This window comes from Cryptotermes secundus, unplaced genomic scaffold (assembly GCF_002891405.2).
Source record: "Cryptotermes secundus unplaced genomic scaffold, Csec_1.0 scaffold526, whole genome shotgun sequence".
In the NCBI taxonomy this organism is placed as follows: domain Eukaryota; kingdom Metazoa; phylum Arthropoda; class Insecta; order Blattodea; family Kalotermitidae; genus Cryptotermes; species Cryptotermes secundus.
In genome coordinates, this window is record NW_019721013.1 from 748,002 (window position 1) to 757,892 (window position 9,891).

General features: G+C 43.9%; 1 protein-coding gene across 1 annotated transcript in view; it reads right to left on the reverse strand.

Moving 5' to 3' along the window:
• LOC111875242 (G-protein coupled receptor Mth2) overlaps positions 1 to 8,411 on the reverse strand; it is a 22,525-nt gene extending 14,114 nt beyond the window's left edge. The window contains exon 1 of the mRNA XM_023871308.2: positions 7,090 to 8,411. Coding sequence (XP_023727076.1) covers positions 7,090 to 8,401 — 1,312 coding nt within the window. The 5' untranslated portion in view covers positions 8,402 to 8,411. The remainder of the gene's footprint in view (positions 1 to 7,089) is intronic.
• Positions 8,412 to 9,891: the final 1,480 nt, after the last annotated feature.

Genomic DNA, 9,891 nt, shown 5'->3' on the forward strand with positions numbered 1-9,891 from the left:
TATCCAAAGATCACAATCGAAAATCCTAAGGATGTTAGTCGACGCACCTTGGTATGTGTCAAACGAAACCCTACATCAAGACTTGAACTTAAAATTCGTGAAAGAAATCATCCTGGACAGAAGCCGCCAACACATGAGCAAAATTGAAACCCACGAGAACGAACTATTGCAACCACTCAGGGAGCCAATCAACAATAGAAGACTAAAAAGGAAATGGCCAAATTACATGATATAAAACAAATCAACTTCTGAAGAGGTAATGTCGATGGACATTTTCCTCGCATGACATGTAATAGTCCTTAGCGAAACCATTAACCTATAGAATGTACGTAATTCTGATTGTTAATAAATAATAATAATAATAATAAAAAAATATTTTCAGTTAACTTGTGTCCAGACAGAAGTTATCCTCATGGGTGAAAGGATGTTTCAGTAAATACATTGGTAAAACTTGCTCGAAATTGTTTTACAAGATTGTACACAAAATTTAAGAACCTTTAAAGAAGTTATTCAGCAAATGACATAGCATCATTTTATGATATTAATTAAGTACTGAAAATCATTTTACGCTATTCGGACATACCGCTGTTTCGAAACTCTTGTAGGGAATCAGTAAGTTGGGAGTAGGGTAAGCATATGAATGCAATTAACAGGCCTCACCTAATTAATTCTCTACATGTGTTCTGGAACAATGGCGCCTTCGAATCGCACAAATTTTTTTTTATTAATCAAGTAATGTTATAAAATAAAGCCACTTCACTTATTGACTAATTTTATGAAGAGTTGTTTATACAGTTTATGTACAATATTTGAAAATAAAATTTTACCAGTGTATTTATTTATTAAACGGAGTTGGTTGAAGCACTATGCTACAAGCCGGAAGGTAGCGGGTTAGAGTCTCGATGAGGTGGGTTCTTCAATTGATCTAATACTTCCAGCCGCACTGTGGCCCTGGGGTCGACTCAGCCTCTAACAGAAATGAGTACCAGGAATATTCTTGGAGTTAAAGGGCGGCCGGAGCGTAGGACTTACAACCTTGCCCCCATCTGTGAGCCGATTGTCTAGTAAATGTGGGAGCCCCAACGTCTCTCAACCTTATGGGCCTCCACGGCCTGTTAACAGGGATACGTTTACCTGTGTTATTTTACCCTGAGGATGACATCTGTATACTGAAAGTTGTCAGATTACCGGTTAACCTAAATATCCCATTATGTTCTAATTTGACTGTACCCTGACAAGCTTCTTAAAGGTACACAGTTACTTCACTGCTCGGTGGGGTAGTAGGTAGCGGTCGGTAGATCGGTTGGGTGGATGTGTAGTTTGTCTCCCGTAAATCAGGTCATTTGACGGCGGCTTCTCTCTAAGGAGACCCGGGTTGTGTTCCAGGGAAATCTATGTAGGATTCGCGGTGGACAAACTGACACTGGGAAGGATTATATTTTCCCCTGCCAATTTTGATTCCTCCAATGCTCCTTACTCGGCTGTCGCCAGTGTCTGGAAGAAAGGCTCGTGTGAGGTCACGGTGCCAAGGGACTGCGTTCCATCCGACTTCTAGAAGCAAATTATAAAGCAGACAGACATTCATTTATTTGGTATTTCCGGAAACAAACAAATCAAGAATAAGAGATGGGTCTCTGCGCCAATGTCATGAGCCTGTTAGGCGAGCCTTACGGGTCTGCTGAAGCTAAAATCTGATTTGCAGAAATTTGAATGAATTTGCACTAGTAAATTGATGTAGTTGTTTCGAAATTCCAAACAACTTGGTCGTTTTTAGGACGGCAGTACATAAACATGTCCTCAGTCTCGGCGTGTAATGCACCAATAAAGTCACGAGTGTGTACACTTTATGAACAGCAGCTGCTTCGTCAGGGGCCATACCAGGCACTGTGCGAGAGGGCCACAGACTGTGCAGCTGATACAGCGTCGTCACAGAGCTTCGTATATTAACAAACGTGACAGCTAAATATCGCGTGGCTCACGTGTACGGAAGTGGACAATAAGTTAGGAAATACATACATGTGGTACAAGTATGGTGCGTTCGTTAATTCTTGTTTTTCTTTTTAATTATCACGGAAACATAAGATTTTAGAAAAATCTGTTGGATCTGCAACACAGTTCCCTTTTTGTCTATGGCTTTTCTTCGAAACATTTTTTGTTCTGATAAATATTTTATGAGTTATGGTCGTAATTTCCGAAGGTCCTCATGTAACGTGTTCGTTATCATTGTCTGACTTTACTAAAATTTGTATTCTATCTATAAATGCTAGTAAAACTTCCAACTATCAAGTTTCATGAACATTTGTTCACTGATTCCTTAGTTGTTACATGTTTAGAGACTGAAGCTTATAGGCCCATTATACCGCCTTCTTGAGGACTTTGTTCCTGGATGTAGTTAGTTAATTAGTTACTTAGTTAAGAACATTGCATGCACTTACATAACGGACGTTGTAGTCTGACGTCGACGTTGCCAGAGCGGGGATGTCTTGATAAGCCATGAAATGTATCCATTGTTGCCTCTGGGCGTTGTCACAAACGAGCACAATCTACGACCGTGTTTACTACAAGCGATTGCTGAGAACTCTCTTCAAATTAAGTGATTAGAAGGACAAATTAATTGCAAGTGAAAGAGAGTTGAGACAGAGGCGGGGCTGGGTTCATACTGAAAGTGATATCATCACTCGAGACACCTCTGTGTATGCAGCAATTACATTATCAGTGATGAACATAGGAAAGCCGATTACGTTTTGTGGTCTTCTCGTCGTGTGTTGCTGCACCAAAATGGCCGAACTACGAACCTTGTGATTCTCTAATTCTCCTCTTTCTCTTGTTATTCTGTTCCACTTTGATTCCAATGTTCTTCTAAGCGGGGGCACTCAGCCTCGTGAGGATAATTGAGGAGCAATTTCAAGGAAATGCCGGTTCCGGTCTAGAAAACCGAGATTAACGGCCGTGGAGATCTGTTTCGCTGACCACGTGATACCCTCTATCCGCAAAAGTTGGCACTAACTTCGCCGACAAGCGGTGGTCGCTCGGTCGGCATAGTTCGCTTGCGGACTGCAGGCCACGGAGTTTATTCTTCTAGGCAATATGATTTCAAGCAGTATGCATATACTGAATATCCTTGTTCCGAGTGTTAGCTCAGCTTAAGGATAAAGCGAACATTGTGTTGCGAGTCTCGTGTTTGAATCTCGTTGCCGTAAGGAAAACAGTGTTCGAGAACAAGTTATTTACAACGCACATTGTTTATGCTATGTACGCATATTTCTAGTTTCTGGAGTTCAAAGTTTAATCTGCGGTCGCTGTCTGAAACGCTTTCGTGCTGCTGCAAATTAGAAATTCATTTCATAATATTTTTGCTCAAAAGAAGGCCCGTTGTAGTGCAGCAATTCTGTGACTGCGGTTACATTTCTTCGCACAACAAAACTGACTTTCTCAGTAATGTTTTGTTTATTTTCACAGCTGCAAACAACAAGTCTGAGGATGCTTCACACTGTTTTGCTTGCCTGTTCCCTTCAGTGCCCAGCCCGTGTGCGAGCGAATGGATTCTGTACTAACGCGTTTCCCGCTCGTGTTACTTCTGCCTACTTACAGAGGAGTTCTCCCCGCTCATATTTTATAAGTCAGAAGACTGATAAATGTCATGAAATTACAGCTAAGCCTTCCAAGAAGAGCTCTCTTGTTTGAAGGTTCGTAGTTAACTTAATTCTGTGGAGTGCACTTCACAAACTAATGTATTTATAAGTTTTCAGGTTTTCACGGCGGTGACTATGACGAAAACAGTCTTCTGGGATGTGGCACCGTGTAGATGTGGTGTTAACCGACGTTTCGGAGGAAGGTATCGCCTCCATCTGTCTGCTTGTACCGGTTCTCACGGTCTCTTCGCTTGCGGATTTTCTTATTTTTCCTTCTACTCTGAAGATGGAGGCGATACGTTCTTCTGAAACGTCTGTTAACAGCACATCTACACGGTGCCACATCCCAGAAGACTGCTTTCTTCATAATGTATTTATCTGCATATACATCAGTGTCACAAGATACGATCAGAACTTTGCAAACGAATAACACTACTTCAAGTAAATAAACGATGCTCATTAGAATAAACTGGAAAGGGGGTTCAAACTGTAACCAAAAGAAACCTACTGCCATACTAGCAGACACTTACTGGCCGTGGCTACGTGCATACTGGCAGGGGCACGAAGTGAATGTACGTCACTTGTGCGCACTGTCTGCTGGCTCAGAACGGAAGAGAGGAGTTGCCTTCCAGCCGGCTTTCGGAAAGTAGGCTGAAGAAGTAACTTTCCTTATTTTGGAAAAAAGAAAAGTAGGCGTATGAGAACACCATGCCCTCTGTGTGTCCCCCCCCCAAATCAACTTTTGAAAGCCTGAATCAATCTTTATGAAACACGGTATGCATGTCATGGCACCTGGGCGCATCTTGACGGCTACTTCACAAATCCCGCCCCCCAGTCTGTGCGTCTATATGTGTATCTATATTGTTGCTAGGCAACGGCTCGGTAAACACGTTCCCGCTGCAGTGAACACAAGCAGCAATAGAATTGTTGAACGCGTCGCTATCTATGTGATCCGTGTCATATCAGAGGAAAGTAGGCGATCAGTTCTTCTCAGAACTTCTTGTTATACATATACGAGATCTGTGAGTTAAGTCATGAGAACAGATTCAATTTCAAAGAAGGCTACCGGAATACAAAGTTGTCCTTATGCTTTCTTCTTTATTGCTACTGGGGTGGGACTAAGTCCCTTGTACTGCGGCCACTTCTGGCCTACTGTACCAGCCTCAGATGATAGGTGAGGGTGATTGTGGAGCAATTGGTGGAATGAAGATTGGCAGGGGAAACCGAAGTACTTGGAGAAAACCCGCCCCAGCGCCATTTTGTCCACCACAAATCCCACTTGACCAGACCCGGGTTCGAACCCGGGCCGCCGCGGTGGGAAGCCAGCGACTAACCGCTTGAGCTATGGCGCGGCCTCGTCCTTATGCTTAACTAATTAAGCACTACGCCATGAAGACGTATGAGGGTGTGCATGGATAAACCCACGCTTTCTTGATATCAGTATTAGTTGGAGGTGAATGGTCAGCTTCACGTCTCGGTCACTTTACCCCCAGGAAGAGAGCCCATGGTACCCATTGGATAGGAGGCTGGGTGGGTTCCAGAGCCGGTTTGGATGACGTGGAGAAGAGAAAATTCTTGCCCCTCCCGGGACTCTAATTCGGCCCCCTCGGTCGTTCAGCCCGCAGCCCGCAGCCAGTCGCTGTCCCGGCTTCTGTGTTAGCGGCGTACTCATACAAATACTCGTGTTAGATCCTCGCTCTGTTACTTCACGCTTTCTGCGAGACTTGACGAGTGTTAGGCCTCCCGCTAATGTGCGCGGATTCAGCATTCCGCGCGGCGCACTGCTTTCCGCAGTTTTCCTCAATAAATGTTTACATTTTTCTTTCGGCGGCACAAAAATAAATTAATACTCTGCCATCAGAAATGAGGTTAACTTCCAAAAATATACAGAGAGAAATTGTCACACGGCAGGATGATTTTGGAATGGGTGATCTCGCGAGAGCTTTGCATTTTATTCGTCCTTAGAAGCCCGAAATCCGTCTAAATAATATTTAGAATTTCAGCATCCGTCTCACAGAAAACTTACTGTGTATCCGTTACAAAGATCGAGCGGTTAATGCTGTTTAGGCGAGTGATCGCTGGTCCCCCCCCCCATAAGAAACACTTGAACGCACTGTGTGGGCAAAATGAAGGATTTGTGATATTGAAGCTAGTGGTACATATAGGAACCGCTGGACTTCGAAGTGTTAGTTATTGTAGCTGCTTGCAAAGTTCTATCCGCTGTGAGTTCAGCCTCAAGTAACTTCCCTTAACACGAAAACGTAATCTAATTACAGACAGACATGCCGGCATACAGGTGAAGGCCAAGGTGGGAAAGGAAGAATCTCTTGAGCGTTCATCTCTTTGTTGTATCTGGAACTCATTTACGGAAACTGTCTCTAATTCGGATTATATATCATCCAATGATTGGATGAAAACTGACTGATGGGCCGGCCTAATTGAAGGCATTACTCATGAAAAATATTGGATTGCCTGTGCATCTGCCAAGACTCGAAATGAACCTGTTGTCTTCAGCCCGTGCAAGTTGCACTCATGACATGACCGTAAATACAAATATATATACGTATATAATCGCCCCACCCCTAGCACGCACGCGCGCACGCGCGCGCGCTTATTCTTGGCAATAGGCTTCATTATTTCCTAAGCGGGTTTGACGTTCGTGTAGCGCACTAGTCTTCGAATTAATGAACTTCTGGATTTTGTCCGTTTTGTGGTATTCTGAAAGAAAAGAGTGGTTCGAAAACTGGATGTGTTTCCAAACACTGGTACAGCGACTGTAACGCTTCCAACTGTGAAGGCTCCTCATCATCTTCTCACCTGAGGAAGGGAACAGATTCAGTTTCCGAAACATTTTGTCCTGTTTGGAAAACTAGACGACGGACAGAGTCCTCATCTCAGAGTGTACCGTTGTAGAGATGTAATTCTCAAATGTCCCTCCTAGTGAACCTCTTCACCCTCATTTCGGAAAATTCATTTAGGCTAAAGCCGTGTCTCAGTTTAGTTAATATTTCTGCAGATGTACCCAACAGAAATGAAAATTTTCCGGATATTTTCATTGTGTTTGGGAAATGCTCTCTGATCGGAACGTTTTTATAAAATTTAGGCCCATTATGAAAAATATTTTCCTGGGAATTTTGACTTAAAAAGTGCAGTTTAATATTACAATTTTACAAATTATAGCAAATGTATCAATTTTTCTACCAAATAAATAAAAAAAATATTACGAGTATATCAGTTCACAAGTGAGAGATTTGCCTAAATGAAGACAACGTTGGATGGTTCTTGTCTGAAAAAAAAGTTTCGTGCATAAATAAAAATAATTATTACATTTTTATATTTTGAAGTAGTTTTAACAATTGATAATTAATCCATATCGAAGGAATCATTAGGCTCCTCCGCTTAGCTGTTCCTCTAGATGCGACTGGACTGTGCATGCTGTAACGAAAGCCTTACTCACCCATAGCCGCACAGAAGAAGAAGTCCAAGTGGTCACTGCCCAGCTGCGCCACGCTGAGGCACACATAGGCTGCGAACAAGCTGACCACGTGGCACATGAGGGTCTTGCCGTGGAGGTTCTGGAGACTGGGCACGCAGGCGTACACCAGAAACGTAGCCAAAAGGAACACACTGGAGGTGATAAGTCCCAGCGAACACAGGATAAACTGAAGAGAAGTATCTTCCTCCACGTCATCTTCCGGAAAGCACAGGAACGCATAGATGCCTTCCATGTCCTCTTCTGGAAAAGTCACCTTTTCGAGGCAGTACATGTCAGTTGTGAGATGAGGATCTTTGTGCTTGGGAACGTAAAGCCTTCCGTCAACTTCTAAGTAAGAGATATCGCCATCTGTTGCTTCTGGTCTCAGTATGAACTTGTCACAGTTTAAGTTGGAGAGAACTGCAAATGAAGGGACCGTTGCTTGTGTACGCTCGAATCCACCGTTAGTAGAAACTATGTTATAGAATTGAGGGTTGAAGTCGAAATCAGAGGGTGTGCAGGATTTAGAATGTATCATCCCTCGCCCATCAGGACAACACTTCTGAACGCATGGCCTTCTCCTGCACGCTGTTTCGACACTCTGGCAGTATTTCACCACCACAGAACCACTGCTGTTAGCGACAGCATCCATACAGAAAGCCTCATCATCCAACATTAAAATTCCTTCGCTTGTGTTCACAAGAACAGAACCATTATCCAGAAGTTCTATCTGCCCAGTATCGACCACAGTAATCGCTAGGGCCTCGTTGGGACGGCATTCCGACAAACCATACTCAAAATTTATAAAACACACAGAATCGCGAAGAATTATGTTTTCCAGTTTTTCTTTTCCATGAGTAATATCACGACAAATCCGGTCCCCTGGATCGTACGTCCCATTAACACAGCATTTCTTTACTGTCATCACATTCGGCGAAGTTACACTTCTCACGGAATCTTCATCGGCACACACGAACCCCACTACTGACGTCAGTCCGGCACCCTCAGACTCATCTTCCACTTTATCAATGCAGTAGCGGGAGACAGGGAGAACGGTAGAAGGCTTCACAGCTATTAAACTCGTATTGCAAGACTCTGGGAGACCGTGCCTCACCTGAGCCCCGTGAGCATGCAGTGGTGAGGCAGCCACATGACACTCGAAATCACCGGTGACCATGTCTTGCCTGAAACTGGAGTAGGGCCCGCAACATTTGTGCAGTGAAGTGACGCTGGCTTCATGCTCAGTGTCGGAGGCTGAGGTAGCAGTGGCCAGCAGGAGAGCCACAGCCCACATATCAGCTCGACGCGACCGCCAACTGTGCTCTGCAGCTGCGGGGGGCGCCGACGCCGCGCCACGCCACGCAGCGGCCTCGCGACAGGCGCATTCGGCAAATCTTCACAGACTGCGTGGGGGTGTATCAATGTTTCGGAGGAAACTGCTCCTCCAGCCTCAGGGCGGAAGAGTCAGCAGTTCGGGAAACAGCGGTGATGAACGTTGGTAAATAATTACCCGTGTCTACGGCGTCACATCCCACATGATAATAATATATTTGTATAATGATCTTAAAGAAATAGAATCGGGCGGTATGGATTGAATTAATCTGTCTCGTGAAGGAGACCAGTGGAGCGGGGGGGGGGGAACTTGTGAATACGGAAATGACCATTCGGGTTCCATAAAAGGCGGGGAAAATTCCTGACTAGGTGAGCAACTAATAGCTTCTCAAGAATGACGATACTGAGCGAAGTTTGCTCAAGCAATAACGCTTCTGGCTTTTATTCTATTGCTGCCCAGCTCGAATCTCGGCTGGTACACCGACTCTTCTTGCCGAGGTCTTCATTGTTTTCCTCAGTCCCTTCGGAAAAACTCTGGAATGGTAACTTGATTATGGTTACTGCTTCCTTTCAAGTCCTGCCTAATTCATTGTTAACTGTCATGCCATCATTCGACACAGAATATTATGAGTAACTGTCGTCTCTGTTAAATACATTACGAATAAACAGATAAATGCGTAAGAAGGACTTAGGTTGTATTGTCTGTAGCGGTGAATGATAGGAGAGCGCATGGACTCCATATTAGATTTTGTGTAGAAGAAGCGGCTATGACGTGATTTAACGTACTTTCCAGCATTTATCTGTAAGAGTATTACTGAAGAAAAGTACGAAATTTAGACACAAAATTTTCGAGCGAAGAGTCGAAATCAGGGCCTCCAAAACAGGAGAATTGCTGACAATTACACACCGACGTTCTCTGAAAAATTGTTTGTTTGTTGTTTTTGTTGTTGAATGCACTTAGAAGCAGGAAGTTGATCTAACAGTTAATGCATCTCATTCGCATTTTGGAGCCCCACTGTCGGAATTACTAATCGCGATTTCCTCAGCCTCTGGAGGAGAATTCCAGACGATACATTTGAAGACAATAAAAAGGCGTAGGCTGGAAAGGCGCATAGCCTTGTTTCGGAGGAATATATTGCCACCATCTTTCAAGGTCGAAGAGTAAGATAAGCGAGAAACCAACAACAGCAAGTAGTCTCTTTCACCCTTAATATGAATACGACATGTTTCTCCGAAACGTCGAGCAATGAATTGCACAGCGTTATAACCCAAAAGATCGCACTCTTCATAGCCACTGCCATGGGAATGTCCGGGAACAAGTGCTGGGGAGAGTATCAGGACCTAAGAGAGAGGAAGCCGCACGAGAACATAAAAGAATCAGACAATGGGATACTAATTCTGATACTTTATACTATTCGTCGAACAATCGGAGCTGACCAAAGCGAGGAAGAC